The sequence below is a fragment of the Halichoeres trimaculatus genome, unplaced genomic scaffold (genome assembly GCF_033239565.1).
Source record: "Halichoeres trimaculatus isolate MK-OKI-2021-1 unplaced genomic scaffold, fHalTri1.1 fHalTri1_scaffold_7, whole genome shotgun sequence".
NCBI lineage: Eukaryota > Metazoa > Chordata > Actinopteri > Labriformes > Labridae > Halichoeres > Halichoeres trimaculatus.
This window is the reverse complement of record NW_027437185.1, coordinates 14,684,475-14,704,719: the sequence shown is the minus strand read 5'-3', so window position 1 is coordinate 14,704,719 and position 20,245 is coordinate 14,684,475. Positions and strand designations below refer to the sequence as shown.

General features: G+C 41.0%; 1 protein-coding gene across 4 annotated transcripts in view; it reads right to left on the bottom strand.

Moving 5' to 3' along the window:
* The window catches only part of sh3tc2 (SH3 domain and tetratricopeptide repeats 2), a 29,243-nt gene extending 10,893 nt beyond the window's left edge, over window positions 1-18,350 (bottom strand). The window contains exons 1-8 of one of the 4 annotated variants that reach the window (XM_074674672.1): window positions 18,111-18,350; window positions 9,130-9,222; window positions 6,922-7,053; window positions 6,096-6,223; window positions 5,822-5,927; window positions 3,725-3,868; window positions 2,688-2,889; window positions 2,436-2,509 (exon numbers count right to left, since the gene is read on the bottom strand). In XM_074674672.1, the coding sequence (XP_074530773.1) occupies window positions 2,436-2,509; window positions 2,688-2,889; window positions 3,725-3,868; window positions 5,822-5,927; window positions 6,096-6,223; window positions 6,922-7,053; window positions 9,130-9,222; window positions 18,111-18,153 (922 nt within the window). In that variant the 5' untranslated portion in view covers window positions 18,154-18,350. Of the gene's footprint in view, window positions 1-2,435; window positions 2,510-2,687; window positions 2,890-3,724; window positions 3,869-5,821; window positions 5,928-6,095; window positions 6,224-6,921; window positions 7,054-9,129; window positions 9,223-11,645; window positions 12,028-18,110 lie in introns of those variants that run through there. The other 3 variants (XM_074674671.1, XM_074674674.1, XM_074674673.1) reach the window with 3 other exon arrangements.
* Between the last annotated feature and the right edge of the window lie 1,895 nt (window positions 18,351-20,245).

The following is a 20,245-nucleotide window of genomic DNA, read 5'->3' as shown; positions in this document are numbered from 1 at the left end:
TCACCATCTGACATTTCCAGTTAAACAAATGAATTAATACTGCAAACTGCTCACATTTTAGGTGCCAGGGCTTAATGATCAAATCAAACGTCAGCATAGAGTAAGATTTGCTTGTTTCGTTTAATCTCTCTAAACCACGCTTCTTGTGAGTTTCTGTTAGTGTGATAGAGGTGTGGGGAACATATTTTACACATGTGGCACTTGTTTCCTCCTCTATTTCGCTGTTGCACTTCCTGTCAAAGTGAGCATCGATGCAGGCTCGCTGTTGAAGGGCTGAACAGTCCACTCCCCCTCCGCACTACGTGGTTTGGGATGGCCCTTAAGCGCCCTTCACACCGCCGCGCGGTAACCGCCCCGAAAACCGCTCCTCTGCCGGCAGAGGCCCCTGAAATGCAGAGCGTTTTTCAAAGCGGCTCCTGCCACCGCGGCATGAGCATGGGGTAACAGGCGGCAGCGACGTAGAGGTGATTCGGCGAACGTTACAGCAGAGCCCGCCCAAAAGTCCTTCACAACACTCCCTCCTCAAAAACACGTACCCCCTAGTAGTACCTTTCAGTTTCTGTTTACTCTATAATGTGCATATGAAAGATTTTATTATTATTGTAGAGCTCTGGATATTCAGATACCAGCAGTATTAGCTCCTCCATTGCTGTTCTGCCCCGCGAAGCCTGCTATTTCCGGGTTTTCTTTTTCCTTCGATGTGATTGACTGTTCCCAGGCGGCTGCCGCCAGAAAGTTCAACACGCTGGACTCCAGGCGGCAGGGGGAAATCTGTGCGCGTGCACGTGGGCGGCAACCGCTTCTGGGTCCAACCGCCGCAGCCAAAACCGCTTGCCGCCTGCCGCCCGACCCTCATTAAAATGACTGGAGGCGGCGCGTTGCCGCGCGGCGGTGTGAAGCCCCCTATAATGTGGCGGACCCTCCGCGAGAACGCGCAAAGGGAGGGTTAGTGTGTAGGGAGAGTGTGTAGGGGGCGGTTTGGGATTGGGCCCAGATGATCAGCTCAACTCTACTTCGGTGAAGATCTCCCAAAAGTGGCTTTTAGACAAGACAATTATAGCGCTTCCTACAGGCCTGGCATGCTTACTACAGCGTTTTCAGTCCCACGGCGTTTCCGTGGAAACGCCGATTTTTTTTTCACTGCGTTTCAGCCTTTTTTAGATGAAACGTTGTCGTGTAAACGGGGCCTGAAGTAGTTAACCAATACAGCGAGTTTCAACCAGCAAAATAGGAAAAAAGTGTACTTATACAGAGCTCCTCAGGCTCCATCACTTAACCCCTTTTACATTTTCAAATTGTTTTCTTAAGTTTTAGGCCAGATATTTTTATCCGTCCATGATCAGATTATAGAGTCACAAATTGGTTGATTGAAACCCTGGTGGCTAACGGGAGATTCCTGAGCTGAGATGAAAATCTATATTTGTCTTCATGAACTCTGCGCCAGTTTTGCACCAAAACAACATTGACTGGGTACTCAGCAAGCTGATATTTTCACAGGAATATCTTTACTACAGTTAGAAATTATTAAAGATCCATTGTCGCCTCAAGCCAGTTATCTGTAGCTAGTGACTCTTCAAAGAACTGTCACACCTCATTATTTATGTTATGTTCACACTTTTAAATTTAGTCTTGTTTTTTACTTGTTCTGTCCTGTTTTGTTTTGTAGTAGGCTATTGTCTCTCCTCTCATTTCAGAAAACTACACTTCCTGCCCTGACGTGTCATCCACCTTTGTGATTGTTATCCCTGACCTCATTGTATCTACTTCTGACTGTTACCCTGTGTATAATTCGTCTGTGTCTATCTTTGCTCTTTGTAGCCTGTTTGTCTTGTCTTGTCAAGTGAGTTTCAGAGATCAAAGTCCTGGATGGAAGTTATTTCTGAAGATTTTCTTTTTCGTTTTGTTTTACAGAATTATTTTGTTGTTTTTCCCATACTTAGTTTTTCCCAACATTGCCTTGATTTCGTGTTTTTACTTTCTCTACATCAGTGATTTTCTGTTAAAATCCTGCCTTATTTTTCACTCTCATAAAGAGTCTCTTTTTTGTTGGAACTTTTGAGTCGTGCATCCTGAAATTGGTTCATGTCACAGGCTTAAAACCCCAAAAGTTGCTTGAGTAAGATGCGGTTTTCTGCTACATGTGCTGCAGGCAGCTGCAGTATTGTTATGGCAAAGAAAGCCCACAACCAAAACAACAATAGCATTATTACTCACTTCATACATGCAGTCCAATAAATAGTATCACAAGATTGTTTTATTAATAATTTCTTATGCACTAAGTGATATCTCAGTGTTAGGCCCAAATTAGTCCCACTAATAAAAAAAAAAACATCCAGAGTTTTAGCCTGGCTCTAGTTTAAACTGTCAGTGTCTGAGTATAGGTCACTGTACAGGATTTTGTGTGTAAGCTGACATTACATGCAGAATGTCTTTACCTAAGGAGTGCTCAAATTGTTCCTTTTCTGATGGCGTGCATCCAGTATTGCCCGGGTACTTCCTCAGGAACCACCTAAAGCAAACAGGAAGTAAGGTTAATAAAACGGTAGGAACTCATGTTTCAATGTAGAGCATTTCTGCCACTGCTCTTCTTATTTTGATAAACGCTCTCACGGGATGACAGATTGATCAAACTGCTGCTTTCAGCTTACAGCAGAAGCTGCTCATTGGAGGAACACGCCGTGACTCACTGATAGAAGGGATAAGGCAGCGGCTGCATGGCATTGACTGGCACCAGGCCGTGGTTTCCTGTGGAGAGCATGGTTCCTTCCCACATGTTGTCCTGTCCCGTGTCCCTCACCATCAGCAAGTCATTTTTTTTGAACGACAGCTGCTCTTCATCATCCTCATCTTCATCACTCCTTGTGAAAAGTGCCTTAGCAAAGAAAGATCCTGCAAAGACACAGGTGTGTTAGCTGACCTGTCACAACTCTTCAGATCCTCAAACACACACACACACACACATAAAGATATTATAGGTTTGAAACGTGATGTGGAAAGTGTTTCAGTCAGCATTTAATGTTGGTAAAGAATTAACACACTAAAGTTTAGGATCAGCAAAATTGCAACAACTAGTGTGCCCTCATTCAGCCCCGGAAATGATGGATGTTTTATATTCCCCTCTATTAAGTTAATGTAATTCTCATCACTATTTGCCAGCGCTGCAGTCCTATTATATAATTCCATGAAGCGTTTTGCCTCTGGGAAATGTTCAGGAGAAAGTAGTGTAGCCAGAGGAAATCAATATGCATTCTTAGAGGAAAAACAGAACATTAGTTTTGCTTCAGCAGATTATTTCATGATGCATAAAAATTTACACACATTAAGTGTCATCCACTTATTTTAGATCACTCTGACTTGAGATTTGAGGTGTAGAATAGGCATAGTTTTGATTGTAATTATAATTTGTGAAATAAAATATATCAGTTGTGTATATTCAGGGTCATTGGCTCTTCTAATGAATATAAGAGTACTTTGGTAAGTCTTTTGGCAGCGTATTACTAAGGCTTTCAAAGTGTTAATTGGGGTCACTGAAAGTGGATTAGAAGTAATAAGATTAAATGGCAGCGACAGCCTTGTGCTGTATAATTAAAGTGAACAGATTAAAGACATTTGTGTCAATAAGTCTTTCAAATATTCATAGTTATAGAAAATAAAACACCTCATACTTTAACTGAAGTTATGTCTCACTCAGCCTCTCTAAAATGAATTAGTGCGACACACTGACCCTCCTGGAGTAGCAGGCCGAGGTAGAGAGTGGCCAGATGTTCCTCATCCACAGTGACGTTGATCTCCAGGTCACTGAGCAGCTTCGGGTCCAGCCATACGGACTGGTCACACAGAAAGTTCTCCAGGCAGCGAGCCACATAACCTGCAACAGAGCACATGTAATTCAGATACAAATGCTATAATGATACTTTTCAACATCCCAAACAACATCAACTTGCTAGGAAGTTATGATAGTGATGAGATTTTAATAGCAAAAGAAAAATATCAGGGAAAAGTGAGCCACGTGTCCTACTCTTTAGTATTTGAGGAGGTGGTCTGTGATAACAAAACAATCTCACTCTTGAGAACTATGGTTGTAATGTGCACTCTATAGACAGATTGTCCCTAAAGATGAAGAAACTTAAGGTGCATGCAAGACTAGATTTTTGTCTATTTTTGGCAGGAGTCCAATTATCCTGTCCTCATTTGTTTCACAGGCCAGTGGCTGTAAATATGAGAAGAGTCACTGAGGACAGGGGAAGAGGTGGAAGCAAGCCACCTTACTACAACAGCAGCTCCAATCGGTGATTATTTAAAGTACATTACAGTTTTTCTCAGTTGCTTTGGTACATTTCTTGAATCATCCTTTCCATTTGCAAAACAATGAGTGTTTTTCTCAAAACAGTTTTTTCAAAAAGCAAAACACCATGGATCACCTGCAAAAGCCAGTCTCTTTCTCAAAATTCTTAGTTCATTTCTCAAAATGAAATATCTGTGTCAGTGCATCAGAATGATGAGTCCTTGTGTCATTGTGGATAGGACAGTCAGAGTGCTTAGACAGTTTGTCAAAATGAAAGTGAACAACAGAAGGATGTTCTGATGTAAACTATGCCAAAAGTTTTGATGACAGTTATTGTAAATTGTAAGTTACGTGGGAGTTATGTGGGAGATTGATTACAAGAGACTGGACAAAGTTCACATTTTCACTTTCACTGTTTGTGAAACTTGTTGACTGACTCCATCATTATGATACAGAAAGGAGAAGAGGACGCTGCATAGCACAAAGGAAAATACAAAAACAAAAGTAGAAATGTGAACGTAGAACAGTCTCTTTAGGGAAAACTGTTCATGCAGTTCTGTGGGAATTACAGTTGCATCCTTCAACCAACTTCAGCTGTTGTAAGTTTATGTTTAAGAGAATGGTCCACAAGTGAGATAGATCTTTATGGTCCTTTTACAGGAAATTTGTTGCCACCATCTGTACAGAAAAAGTACACATGCATACTTGCCAGTTGATGGTTCATGAGCTGCAACTTTGAGCTATTTCAGAAAACTGGTTGATCATTGGTGGATCTAATGCTTCACACATTTCCATTTGTTAGAGAAATGCAGGGGTTGACTAGGAAACAATTTAACAATCCAGACAGATTTAGGAAAAAAAAGTCTAATGGAAGTGTGTGGAAAGATGTTTGACATATTATGAAAACTTGTTCAAACTTTTGCATGTAAAGACTTATGAGATGAACTATTCATCAGAGACCCATGATAATCCATTTTGATCAACATAATATAAGCAACAGATAATGTAGGAAACAGCAGAAAATTATACATAAACATTTGCATGGATGTCCCAAAGAAGTTGCAACTTGTTGAAAAAAAAAAAGAAGAAGCTACTTTTTTGATGGGCAAAAATGACTCGATGATGTGAAGATTGAACAAGTAGTTTTGAGAATTTCAATTCTGAGAAATGAACCAAAGCAACTGAGAAAAACTGTAATCTATCGTAAGCTACAATTTAAACATAAAATTAAAGTAATTCTTGAAAAAAGGTGTCTTGGCTAGGTGTCTGTGTTGGAAGCCCCAAAAAGTTGCTTTTTGTTTTACAAGCACACATTTTCATCACACAGTTTCATCACACAACAGCCAGTGGGTTTTGAGATTGAGATTCCTATGACAGGTGCCTGACAACCGTGATAACCAGACAGCTTTGTATCTCCTGTGATTTAACTTCAAATATAGCTCAACCCTGACTGCTTTTAAAGTGTGACTCTGGAAGAAACATGTCCTGCTCATGAAGGACCTGATGTAAAAAATGTTTGATTTGTCATTTTTTTACCCAGTGCTAGGTAGGTTGAAAACTTCCAGATCTCCTCCACAGTCTTGAATGTGAGTACAAATCTGTCCTTCTCAGCGTGGACAGACACCAGACGTGCTGACAGGTCCTGCAGAAACAAGTCTGATGTATCAGGAACACAATACACAGTCTGTACCATTACACTGCATTATCTGCTCCCTCATGACTTAATGCAACTCATGGTTCCTTAAGACATGTTTGAGTGGTGTGTGATGCCTCTGTAAGGTCTGCACTGTCAGGTCTGACTGTCACTCACTTTAAAGAGTTGGATGACGTCCTGGCTGTTGCTCTCCACCACTCGGAGTCGGGTGCGCAGCGCCTCCTGTAGGGCGCGGTCAGGATCCCCACTGGAGCGTCTCCTCCCAGTGAACAACAGCACAATTTCTAGACAAAGAGGAATGCAGTGATGAATAACTCCTAACTGAATTTCATTGTTTGTCCTAGTAGAATAATGTGGACTCAAATCTAATCCAATGCAAATAAGCTTAGAAATACAGATTAGCTCAGAGAAAGGACTTGGCATCCATTGTCTGCTAAGAGTTGCCAGTGAATAAAGGGACAAATGATTTATTACAATCCTTTAGCTGATCCATCACACTTGCACAAATGACTGTATTTCTCTGTCTGTAGTCAGAAACTAAAATGAGGTTGAAATAAAACTGAGACTGGAATGCAACCATCTTTTTTTTCTACAAGAAAAAGAGACAAAACTCTCAGGAGTTCATTAAAGATTTTCTAGGAGAGCACATATTTCAGAGAGACACTCCGTGGGTACAACGTTGCCCCTGGAGGAATACCAGAGCTATTATGGCTTCTTATTGGACTCTCAGTGTGGCCTTTTAAATCCATTTGAGAGGAAGAACCTGGGGGAGCGTGATGGATGGAGCAAAACTGCTGAGTGAGTAAAACATTAGTAGACAGGGAATTATGCCTCATCAGTATGCATGGATAGAGTATGCATGAGAAATGCTTCTGCATGTAATAAGATAACAAGCGCAGAGCGGCTAATGTACCAGCTAGATTTTCTGTAGAATAATAAATGTCCAGAAATTAACTGAAGGGAAAAGCATCATCAAATCTACCTGGAGAGAATTTCTCTCCCAGTGTTATGGTACTTCCTCGAAGGAAGGCTGCTTTCCTCTTCCAGTAGCTGTCAGGCTCCACCCCTCCTTCACCTGACTCCACCAGAGGACCGTCCTCCTCCTCACCTGCACCTGAGAGAGGAAACAAAATCAGGACATAAGCTGTTAGATGGCGCTGAGATTGCTATCGTCTGTCTGTCTGTCTCACAGATTAGATGTGGTGTTTATTCACCCATGCTAAGGGAGACATGTTTCTAAAACAGAGCAATGTTTTGGGTCAGGGATGGGTACTGATAAGATTCTATTGAAAGCAATGCCATTACCGATTCGCCTTACCAATATGAATATAATTTTCTGTGCACAAAATGTCAGTTTTACAGGTTTTCAACAACAGTTAATTGAGTATTTAAAGGTCCCATATTCTGCTCCTTTTCTGCAGTTTAATATGGATCATTGATGTCTTCATGAAATGGCAGTAACATGTTTTGGTCCAAAAAGCCAATGAATCAAGCACAGCAGCATTATTTCCAGGCTCTCATAGCCCCTCTGTTCAGAACGGTCTGATTTAGTGGGCGTGGCCTTCATATGTAAATGAGCCACCGCTGATACCGCCCTGCTCTTCCACGTCACTGAGAGCGGGGCCACGAGCTCCGAGTGCACAATGATTAGAAGACAGCGAAGCTCATTTACCGTATCATTACAGGCTAAAACAACAGGCTAACCACCGCTAAAGTTAGCATCCTAAAGCTAACACAGAGACAGGGGGGACATTGAAGAAAAGCTCTTACATCTGCTCCACAGCACACAGCATTTAACATACTCACAATTCCAGGGTCAGAGGTTTGTTGGCGGATGGTTGGTAATGCGCCTGGATTCAGGACCAGTCTATTTGCTAGCCCTCTGTTGTACTGTCCAAAGTTGGAAAAGCAGTCGGCCGTGAAGTGACTAGCACACACATGCAGAGTTTTACTGAGTGTAGCGGGCACATTTCCTTGATAAATGAACTCTAGCCACTCAGTCTTGTCTTCTTCCGAGATGGGAAGCTTGTGCATGGAACTATGTAGCTGTTTACAGCCAAAAACAAAGCAGTGATGAGTGGGCAAGAAGGGGTTCGAGGCAATGGTTGGGAGTTATCTGCTCCGGTGGACCAATCAGGTCAGACTTGCTCCTGATTGGTCAAAAAAAGGGACTCGCTGACGTCGGCAAATCACTAAAATCCAAACAGCTCCTTTTAGGTCAGGATTTTACATTCACAAGCATTACATTTTGTCATTATATATCACATTTTGTGGGCTGGGAGGAAAGCCAAAGACCCACAAATTTCACTGAAAGACTTAATAAAGTGATTTTTGTATAATATGGGACCTTGAAGTAAATAGAAGTTATCAATACCCAGCTCTAGTTTGTGTTTTTTGTGTGATGAAAGCAGGTTCAAAGAAAGCTCATATCACGATGTAAGTCTCGGACAGTGTTGGAGATTTAACTATGAGCGTGATAATAGATGGTGAAGATGATGATGGCAACCTCTGTTCTACTCTTACTGAAACATCTAAAGACAGGTTTAACTTGAATTACAACAATGGTTTTGAAGTCTTTCCTGTGAGATAAAAACTGATGAGAGAAAACATTTGGCAGAAAATAGAAACCAACAGTGAAAGAGTTAAATGGTTAAGGAGGAATACATTTTCAGCAAGAGCTGTTAAAGTTTATCACCTGAATATAAAGGTGTTAAAAGTTAATGCAGTTAATGTTCTCTAGGCGTTTGTTCTAGCTCACAGCGTGTGGTAATTAAATTCTGTTTCTCCAACTCTACATCTACATCTGACGTCAAATGTGATACTTTCAGGAATATAGGGTTAAGCTATAGAGGATTCTGCTACTCACTTCCTGTGACTCTTTCATAGTTTCAGAGAATAAAATAAAATTGTTAATATTGCCTTTTATTTATAACATGTTGCAATTAATTTTAAATGAACATCCGTGAAATTCCCCCACTAAAAATATTCATATAGTATCAGTTAAGCTGTGGCGGGCTTCCCCTGGTTTGTTCCATTGTGCTGAGAGGATGTCCCAAACACTTCCTCTGCTGTGACCACACAGACAGCAGCACAGCTCGCAAACAAGCCCCATGATGTTGTTTATGCTCCAAGTTTACAAAGCGTGGCACAACAGCATGGTTTCAGACTGAAGATGAGAAACGTAGTCTACCTTGAGTCATGCTGTCATTTCCTGAGAAGTGTTCACCCCCAAGAGTGTAGGGTGGTTCCCGCCAAAGAGCGTCCAACTCAGCAGGAGAAATGTCTGTGAAAACGTAAATGAATGAGTTTTAACAACCTTAGTATGAAAAAATATGTAAGCTGCTTTCTGCTTTTAAAATTTTAACATGAGCTTCTCCAAAAGTTTTCATTCAGGTCAATGCAATTAATCTATTTTTTATTATTAAGTTAATGTAGTAATTTATATGTTCCAGAGTATAGCTGTGAGATTTTACTTGGAAACTAGCAAAACTCCACAAAGTTTCTGTGCCACACTTGAAAATAGGTTTATTAATAAACAAACAAAAAATGGTTAATTTTTTCTCCAGCTTTTCTTCAGTTCGATCACACTAGTGATGCACATCAGGAATCAAGCTGTACTTAATATGTCAGCTGTAGTTCTCTGGCTAAGGTTACACTGCACTGAAAGAAGTTCAAGAAGGGCCTGTGTCCACCAACCGCTTTTTTAGACTGGCAGCACATGGCAGTGTGCCAGTGCTCACCACTAGAAGCCCCCAGATGACCTCAGTGTTAGCTGTTTCTTGTTTTTTGTTTTTGCTGTGGCCGCAGTCTTAGTTGAAAATAGTTCTACTTTGGAACAGCGTCATACAACAAATGGTTAGAAACATGTTTTTAAAAAAAGCCTAGCTGATAGCCTAGCTATTTTAGCTAGGCTATCAGAGCTGTCTGTATAAAAGCAAGTAAAAGGAGCATCTTGTGAAGTTATACTTGAGTAAAGGTTTCGTAAATAAGGAAATACTTAATCTTTTGGCACATCAGCATCATACTGTTGTAAGCATTAGGACCCTGTTGACTGATGTGCATGGTAGCTTATGGTACAAAGAGTTTAGCTGCCTTCGTGAGACAGCCCCAGGTTCTCTTACAAACTATTTTTTTTTCAAAAACTGTATTTTTAGGGCTTTTATTCCTTTGGTCAGATAGAGGAGGACAGTGGATATAGCAGAGAGTGGGGAAAGATACCACAAGCTGGATTGAACCCAGGTCATCTGCCCGAGGGTGAACCTCATGGCGCACAACCTAGACCACTACGCCTTCTGTGCTCCATGCGCAAACTATTGGCAAAGATATCAAGAAGCTTTTTGTCAAAACTGACGATCAACATAAGCATAACTAAAATCAATAAGACACTCTTATTTTATCCTCTTTGCGTAGGTGGACGGCTGCTTCTCTGATTAAACCTTTCAGAATAAGGTTTGTTTTAAGGCATAATCTTAATAATTTGATGTATTTTATCTCATAAATTAACAACTAAATACTGGTGAATTTCAAGTATGTTCACGTAAATTGTGTTTTTTTAATTCTAAACGTGACCTTAATCTTCTGTTGTACCGTCATATGCTTTTATGTCACATTTCTGTTACTATCCAACAAAAATCAAGCATCTGATGTCAACAAGGAAGAAGCAAAACTAATCTGACTTATTTTTTACAAAGTATAACTTCTAGATCTGAACTGCTGCTAATGCTACGACACAATTTCAATTTCTAGTTTCCATGTTCCTTTTTAAAAAAAAAATCTATTCATTGTTTTATTATTTGTTTTTATTTCTTTGAACAAACGCAATTATGACACAATAAAGAACCCATTAAAACAGTCTGATCTCTTTTAAGGGATGTAATTTCCATGATCAGAATAGAAAGTGCTGGCTTGGAGCACTCTAATTTGAGGCTGTAGGCATTGACATCATAAGAAATGCAGTAAGTGGACACAGGCCCTTACTTTGCCCCCTTACAGGATAATTCTTAAAATGTAGAAAATATGAGGGGCATATGAGGGGAGTTAATGTCACATGGGGTATGGAAGCAGCAGTGTACTCTGGGATGACCAAGTTCAAGCCAGTAGTTAGTGCGGGTGTTAACGGGGGTCTGGGGGAATTCAGTGACGTAGAAAAGACAGGGACACAGCTGCACTGACATCAGACGAGCCTTCAGGCTCAAACAGCTGCCCTGCCCCTGACTCCTCTACTTCCCTGTCAGCACGCCACACGTTTCAGACAAACAGTCACACACCACTCTGAGTCAACACGCAGGATACTGAGGACCACACATTAACAAACAGAAAGTGATCACTTTGATTAAAACACGTCCTCTCTGTCATGCTTTGTCAGTGCCACAAGAGAACAAAACAGCGTTATCTTGTTGTAAAGCAATAACACAACAAGATGCACAACTTAGAAACACAATACAATGTGACATTTGGCCAAAGAGGACAAAAGCCTTTTCTTCTCCATCCCACGACACAGAGCACAGTTAGCACCAACAGGACTGCTTCAGTCATCACAAGCACAGTCATGCTGCTATGAAACAGAAACACTCCATGCCCTTTTTACCTTCATGGCTAAGTGTGTTACCCATGTTGAGTCTAGACCTACGCTCCTGTCTATCTGAATGTAGCACTCATCTCATGAAGGTGCCGTAGTAGTATCACAGAGAACAGGCTGGGACAGACCTGTGAAGGAGGAGAGGCAGACTTTGATGAAGGGTCCACAGCAGCAGGAGTTGAGCAGCGGTCTGCAGCAACAAGATGCCATCTGGCTCAGGAGCCGGCAACTCCCAGAGATCAATGCCATCCCATCAGTTCCCCCCTCAGCCTCTTAAACAACAACTCACTCTCTTCCTCTCTGCCGGACAAGCCCTGTTTCCCTTCCTCTACTTCTGTAGTCTCTTTCCTGCCTCCCTCACTCTGTCTTTCCACCAGTTACTGTGCACAGGATGGGTCTCATGTGTCTAAATGAGCTTTATCTCTTCTTCTTCTTCCTCTCTATCTGTCTGGGACTGCTCCTGTTTTTAATCCCTCTGTCTCTTGCTGTCTCCATCTCCCTCCTCCCACCATCCTCTCCCTCTCTTTCCCTCTCATTTCTCCCTCCCTCTCTTCAGTAGCTGCCCAGTCAGTCAGTGAATGCACAAAGCACTCTCTGCGATTGGTATGAGTGTGTGTGGGGGGTGGCAGGCCTCAGCGAGACTTTCCCTATAGTATGCGTGTGTGAAAATATGCTCAGAATGTGTGCCACAAAGACAATGTGTGTGTGTGTGTGTGTGTGTGTGTGTGTGTGTGTGTGTGTGTGTGTGTGTGTGTGTGTGTGTGTGTGTGTGTGTGTGTGTGTGTGTGTGTGTGTGTGTGTGTGTGTGTGTGTGGAGGATGGCCTGCTGAGCCACTGTAAGGCAATGCCACCCAGGGACAGGCTGCAAGGTCAGCAAGAGGGTGAGTGGCCCAGTGGCATAGATCGAGGATCATGTTATACACAACACACAGCTCCACACAACCCTGCCTGCTGCCGTCGGATGGGCAAAGGACAGATGATATGGCATGAACACACACTGGTAACACCCTCCTGCACTAAGGTGAGGTCAACATATGAACAGAAAGGAGATCAGATAGAGGAGATTTAGAAAGTCAGAGTGTGACTGTGAAAGGTTTAATTTTAATGCAGATAACAGAAGAAGGGTGTGCTCTGTCGTGAAAAAATCTGAAGTATCTTGAATATGAAGCACTATGATCTGTGGAAGAGATAAGCAGGGGTGTGCCTCAGCGGTGTCCAAGGGTGGCGTGGCTCCCTTTTGAGATTTAATTGGAAACCCCTGGTGCTGCTTTGCGGTTATTCGCCAATTCAGAGGTTAAACTGGTGTTAAAATGAACTTTTTGGGGGTTCTTGCACAATGAAGTGTCAGTCAACAGTCTTGGAAAATAAAGTCATTGCAGAAAACTGCAGCTCCCTCAAGTGTCCAACCTGGAGGCTGGCTGTCAAAGCCTCAGAATCACCAGTAACACCCATGCAAAAATGTCATTTTTACAACAATGAAACATATTTACATTTCTTTCCCTGGACATGCAGTATAAAAGGTGATCATCTATTTCAGGTGTGGCCAACTGCGACTTGCGAGCTGCATGTGGCGCTTTGCCTTTTGGTGTGTGAGTCTTCGATCCATTCACAAAAATGTATTTATTAAGTTATGAGTACTGGTGTGCCGATCAATCTAAAATATTGATATACTGATGCCAGCGTTGGGTTCAGTGTTGATCAATGTTTGGGTGTACAGATTGATACTTAAGTTTCATTTTCTCTTCTCTAGTACAAATTTAAACACACTAACAGACACAATAAACCTCGCTTTGAAAATTGGAAATGTTTTGAATTTCATTTTATGTCTTTTGTTTTTGTGAGAGAGGAAGTGTGTTTGTAAGACCACATGTGTGACATGGTTCTCTGTAGTACTATGGTTATTTTTGTGGCTCTTGGCCTCTAATTGGTTGGCCATCCCTGATCTATTTGCTGTCAAAATGCACTGGTTTGCATAAGTAGAGGCATGGCTGAACTAAATGACAGGTTCGTGTAGCTGTTTGCCACAATGGCAAAAGTTCACCTCAGCTCCACCTTTTAGTCTATTAACTGAAATTGACACTGAATCATCATTGCTAATATTGTGATCATTTGGCTTCATCATGCTTGGAACAAAATGGTCACATAACTTAGTCTTTGCCCATGTTTTGTGCAGTCTATGGTTAGCTGAGAGAGAGCCGCTAGCTCTCCCAACATTTCCACGTGTCATATAACTGATTAGTCTTGAGTTGACTTAGGATATGTGACAGCTTTTCTTTCCCCATAAACAGCTTATCTGACAAGATGTTTATGTTGGTTCTCTGCTGTGTTACAAAGTTTAGGTTAAAGTTAAAACATTATATATGTGGATATTACAGCTGTATGATATTGTTATAAGAAGTTAAGTAAACATAGAGAATACAAAAAGGTTCATGAAAGCTTTTTGTTAGTGGCTTCAAGATTCATAAATGTATATTCAAAAACTAGCAACCAAGAAAATTCCTTTTACACCATTCATTCAATCAAAGTTTGAATCCAATATAAGTTTAAGTTCATAAACTGAATATCATATCCAGTTGACACTAAAAGTACACTAAAAGTCCTAATGTGCTGACTGAAGTTGCTCAGGAAAGTTTAGTTTGTGTGTTATCTGAGTTGAAGAAAAAAAAATCTTTGATGATTGTGCTTTAAGAAAATCATTTTTGGCCCATGTAGTAAACATATATGTATGTCTCCAATATATTTTCAATTACTTCCCATGGCCTTTCCAGTAAGCTATCATTTGTCAGGGTGTGTTATTCCCAACAAGAGTTTATCTTTTCAGAATTGCTTTCATCTTGGCAATCACGTTTTATGGAGACACAAGCTGTAAAACAGACATTTACAATGTTTTCAAGCATTCATTTATAAAAACACATTTAACAAGGTCTCAAAGCAGTTTTCAGTGAATATACAGGAACATTTAACAAAAGTATTTTTGATGTCATAAAAGGTAAATATTTTTACTTAAATAATTGTTTTAATGACCAGGGCAGAGAAAACTTTGCCCCTGACTGAGAACAGTGTTAACACTTTGATAGTTCAGGTGATGAGAAAATAGAGAAGAGGATTGCTGAGTTTATTTTTAGACAGGTAGGTTATTATAAAAGATTGGTTAATTTTGGAGGAGCTTAGTTTAAGTGGAAACATTTAGGTACCATGTATGGATATCCTAAATCTTTGGCAGAGGTATGCAATCTTTACTATCAAAGGAGACATTTTTCTTTATCTCACTTGGATTCATGTCAGAAACCACAAAACCTAATTTGTTTTCTTCCTTTTCTTTCTTACTTGAGGTTAGCAACAGGTAAAGGCAAAGGCAAAGTTGGTGGGCTGTTGATGTTCAGGGAGGTAAAGTAGAGAGGTTACATGCTTTATTGCAAGATGTGATGCATATTTAGTTGAAAAAAAAAAAAGTTAAATCATTATTTTTGTTTAGTGTTAGGATTTAGGTGAGGGTTTTTAGGGTTAAGGTTTGTGTGTATTAGGGTCAGGGTTAGTGTGTTGAGAGTTAGGGTTAAGGTGAGGGTTAGAGATTGTGTGCTTTAGGGATAGGGTTAGGGTCAGGGTTAGTGTGTTCTAGTGTTAGGGTTAGCGTGTTTTAGGGATAGGGTTAGGGTCAGCGTATTTTAGGGATAGGAATATGGTTAGGGTTAGGGTTGGCGTGCTTTAGGGATAGGGTTAGGGTTAGGGTTAGCGTATTTTAGGGATAGGGTTAGTGTAAGTGCGTTTTAGGGTAAGGGTTGGGGTTAGTGTATTTTAGGGATATGGTTAGGGTTAGTGTGTTTTAGGGTTAGGGTTAGGGTGAGGGTTTGTGTGCTTTAGAGATAGGGTTAGGGTTAGTGTTAGCGTATTTTAGGGATAGGGATATAGTTAGGGTAATGGTTAGGGTTAGTGATTTTTAGGGTTAGGGTTAGGGTTGGTGTATTTTGGAGGATTAGGGTTAATGCCTGGTTAGGGTTAGCATAGGGGTTAACACGGTTTTGTTCAGTGCCAAGGCTTTGTTAATATTTTTTGTAACAAAAATAAACAATACATATAATAATCACATTTATTCAAAGCTTCAGGGAACCACTGGGTTAACCCTTACCCTAACACTAACCCAAGGATTTAAAGAGCTGCATGAGGCTCTAGAGCCATAGGTTGCAGACTCTTGTCGTAACTGAAAAACTGCTGTGAAAACTGGATTTACCTTGTCATGTTCAATAAATACTTTTATTTCCTTTTAGAAGAGAGTTTTATATAATGAGCTATTCAATTCTTGTAAAGGAAAATGTTTTCCAGTTTATTTTGACAGTACCTCCTCTAAGCATTCATTAAACTGCCATTGTCAGAAAGGTTAACTCTGATGTAGTTAAATAAGGATAACTTTTCTTTAAAACTAACCTAATGATTGCTTTAGTTGCTCCTCACACTGCAGGATAGTTTGGTCTGGATTCAAGAAATCTTTTAAAAAGTGGCTTTGAGTCAACCTAAAGGACTTACTATATAATAAAAACAAAGTGACCTTTTGTTTTGTCTCACAGCCTTCAAATATCTCAAAATGACTGTAAATCTGGTTCCCTGGAGAATAGAAAACAGCTCTTAATAATGATGCTAAGCAGATCTGATAGCATCTGAGATCATGAAGTGTTGCTGCAGGGGAAGATAGATCATAGGATAAAGATTCAGCAGCATCACAAGATTCACAAGATAAAAGTGTTATACCTCTGCTTTCAAATGAGGCGACAGACAAGTTTAACATTATATAACTGTACCATTAATAGTATATCCACAACAAGAACTGTATTCATGAACTGCACATTGATGAAAGTTAACTGGAATGATTCGATGAGTAAAGACACATTTTTTTCGTTTGTGAAAGTATTTGGACTTAAGAAACAGAGCATTAGTTTTGATCCGGGACTTGGTTAAACCTTGTTTTTGATAATATGTGATGAAGTCAGACAGATCTGAAAGGGGTTTGAATGGATACTGTAGAGTAAAGCCACCCTGTTTAGCTAGATAAAGTTATTTTTCATAATATAGCATGGCTGCTGAGATTTCAGGCACTGCAAGGTCTTGTACAAGTATAAGCCACATCTCCAAAATCACTGCATTTCCCATAATGCAACTTGTCAGCATCATCCAAGAATTCTATTAAAACTACAAATTTTCAAATCTTCATAACTCTACGTGGAAGTATATTTCTCTTTTTATGGTCAAAACTGTAAATCCTCTGAAACTAAGTGCATTAAGGCTCCTCTGCTAAACTAATTTGATGTGACCAATTGAGGGAAGCAACTGCATGGGCTTTCTCCCTCTTCTGTTCCCTGATTGTTCCTCTGCTTGCAGACGAAGTGGCTGATGTGCTTGTTAGAGACCCACCTCTTCATCTTGTTTATGTGTCAGCTGAATGGTCACCATTGGATCTGTGCGTGTGTGTCCTATGAGGCAGAAAGCTGTAAACAGGCCGAAGGCGTGTCAGAGCATATCCTGATACTCTTTGGACTCCCCCGCTTGTTTCTCATAGTGCAACAGATTCTGTCTAATCTAATAAACACAGGCTGCTCAAGGCTGATATGTGTGGTCACATGCTCTGGCTTTGTTTTGCACTAAAAGCTGCATGAAGGGCAACAGTTGTCTTCAGTGACATCCTCTTCAAAACGTGCAGATATTGTCACTATAAAGGAACACCTGTTGATTATTCCTGACTGTACAAACCAGTCCTCACTCACTGCAGGCAGCGTTGCTAAAGTCTCATTATGTTATTTATGATTAAAACCAAGTAAAGCTACAAGCTCAGTGTTCTCTTCCTGTAACAACAGGGGTTGATGAGACCAGTGACCACATACCATAAATGACCCTTTCCTCCCCACACAGTCTGAAACCACAGCAAAAGCTTGAACTGCAATTGTGACACTCAGCGGTCCATGACAATAGCATTCAGCCTAATGAGAAACATATGGTGTCAGCAGTGTCTGGGTATGCTCAAAATCATGACAAGCAGAGGTTGTTTGCTATCGTGTATGTGTGTGTGTGTGTGTCTGTGTACAATCTTGGTTTGTAGATTTGGAAAATGTGGTACAGGAGTTAGCAGTGGGAGAGTAATATGAGACAAGGGGTTTGGACTCTAAGTTTAGCATAGCCCCCCGTTTGCTCACTCTCATGCCTGTGTGTCTGGGACAGAGATCCCTGCAGGGAGATTCCCACAGTGGTGCATAGCAGCATTTATACAACATAGTGCAACTATGATTACAAATTTGTAAGGCTTTGTGGATGGATCAGGTTTTTCTCATGGTCTGGCAGATTTCTACTTAATAAAAATTGAGGAAGAGACACAAGAAGACTACAGGGTATTGTAAATAGTTTTGTTTTCTGCTCTTGAGGCGACTGAACATACATTAACACACATAAGTGAGCAAAATAAGGAACTGAAATCACTACATGGCAGTAACTGTACATTTATAGCTCCTCTTCATCCTGTGCCCCCACACAACTTTATGGTACAGCAGAGTTTAACCTGCTAAACAGAAGACTTTAAGCATGTTAAACAAAGTAAAAGAACAAACTCTTACCTCTGTGGTGCCTCCAGCTTCCCCCTCTCAATTCATTCCTCATGTGCGTGAAAGAATGTGTGTGTCTACATATGTATCTCACAGGGCGTGCGTGTGAGCGCTTTCACTGCTTCACCAGTGGATTGAATCTCATGACAGTTGCTGAAAATGCCGTCATTCTCCCTCTGTCATCCCAAAAGCCCAGCAGAAGAAAAACAGAAAAAGTGTGTCAGTCAGTGAGTGAGTGAGTGGCTTTGAGTGCTACAGAGGCTTTCCCAGACAGCATGTCAGTGACTGAGGAAGTTTTTGCTGCTCTTAACTCCTCCCATTATTTCTTTTGGACAAGGGCACAGCCTACCCCTTCTCTCCCTGTGTCTCTCTTATTCTCCCTCAGCGGTTTCCCCATACTAGCCCACTTTATCTTAGTGTGTCAGCGTTTGAGCCTTGAAGAGGTTTGAACCAGAGGAAAGAGGTCAGGTAATAATTACACTTTAATCTCTCTTTTCAAAGCTATTAACACTGGATATTAGAGGACACCTATGCACACTATAATTCTGTTTCCTCATTCTAAAACACCAGTCACACCAGTTTGGTTCGACTGCACCCGTTGTCAGGAGATGACAGAAGATTAAGCGATCAGCTGGTTGGGACAAATGCTGAGCCCATTCTTTAAAATCACTTGTCTTCATTCCTGAGGATTAGAGCCTTCAAAGCCCTGCCCTTAAACTCACACTGCCTGCATTCCATAAGGTGTGCTGGAAACGTGAAGGATAAACCCTCATGTGCTGTGTCACCATAACAAAACAGGGGAAATAACATTGACCTCTTTTTTACTATCACCTTTTCATTTCGTGGGTCATGTCTGGTCATATCTGTTCGTAGTGAGATAACAATCCCCAGGCATGTGTTGCTTTGGGTTTGCTTTGGGTTTGCCTAGTGTGTGCGTGTCTTTTTCCCTACATAGTTAAATATAAACTCTGCTACTGATTGTGTATCTCCAGCCCCCAGCGCACCATGACAAAGTCACCCTGAACACAGAATATCTGCCCTGTGCTGCACATGTGATCATGCAATCGGCTATGCAGGGCTGCAGGACACACACCATTTATTCTGCTCTGTCTGCAGAAAGTGTGTGTTCAGAGCATGCAGTCCAGATAGAGAGGGAGCGTGGTTGTACTGAATAGCAACAAATTAGAAAAAAAGGCCGGAATGGGTGGAGTAAGCAGTGTAGCATTAAAGGTGGGACTGTAGAGTGTGTGTGTAGCTGGACAAAGGGCAAGGATTGTGAGATTTAGTGGAGAATGCAGAATGCAGCACACTGCTGATCTTTGCCAAAGATAGTGGGCGCGTGGCCTGAGAGTGATTGACAAATAAGAACACGCATGGTCCTGCCAGACAACGAGGCAACGCATTATAACTGCCAAGAAGAAACCCAGCATCGTATCTCTGTCATATGCTCAGAGCTCATGAAAAGCAGAACATATTCTCTATTTTGCTCTGACATCCTGCTGTATGTGCATAAGTAAACTGTTTTAATAAGAAGGAAGAGCATGGTGTCATCAGCGTACATGTTTATTTCAGTAATGACACACAATAAGGATGTTCTCTTTTATTATCAATCAGAGGGCACTGGTGCCTCTGCAGGGACAAAAATGTGTTGGCCTTGTCGGCGTCCTGCCCTGCCTTCAGTGCACGGGAAGACGAGCTTCCTGTTTTTCAGCGGCATCACGCTGGAAGACAAAAGCACAACACAGGATTGACACAGAGGCACAATCAGCAACTGAGACACTTCAGGCCAACGGAGCACCACCTACACAGTGTCACACCCAGAAAACAACACACAAAATCACAGATATGTACACACCCTGACAAGAGTGGCTCATTTAGATCAATCATTATCCTTCATGGTGATCACAACAAGCTTTGACCTGGGCCAGGTCAGTAAACATACAGTAATAAACATGAAATCACTAGGTATATAAGATGATGTGTTTGAGTCACAGTAAAGGCAGCATGGAGGAATGTTGATAGCACCTGGTTCATACATACTGAAATCCTGACTTAAGGATTCTGATTAGCAAAATAAAATAATGACTTTTTTTTTTTTTTTTTTCAAATTCAGGGATCATTTGGTTGAAGAATTGATCAGGACACCC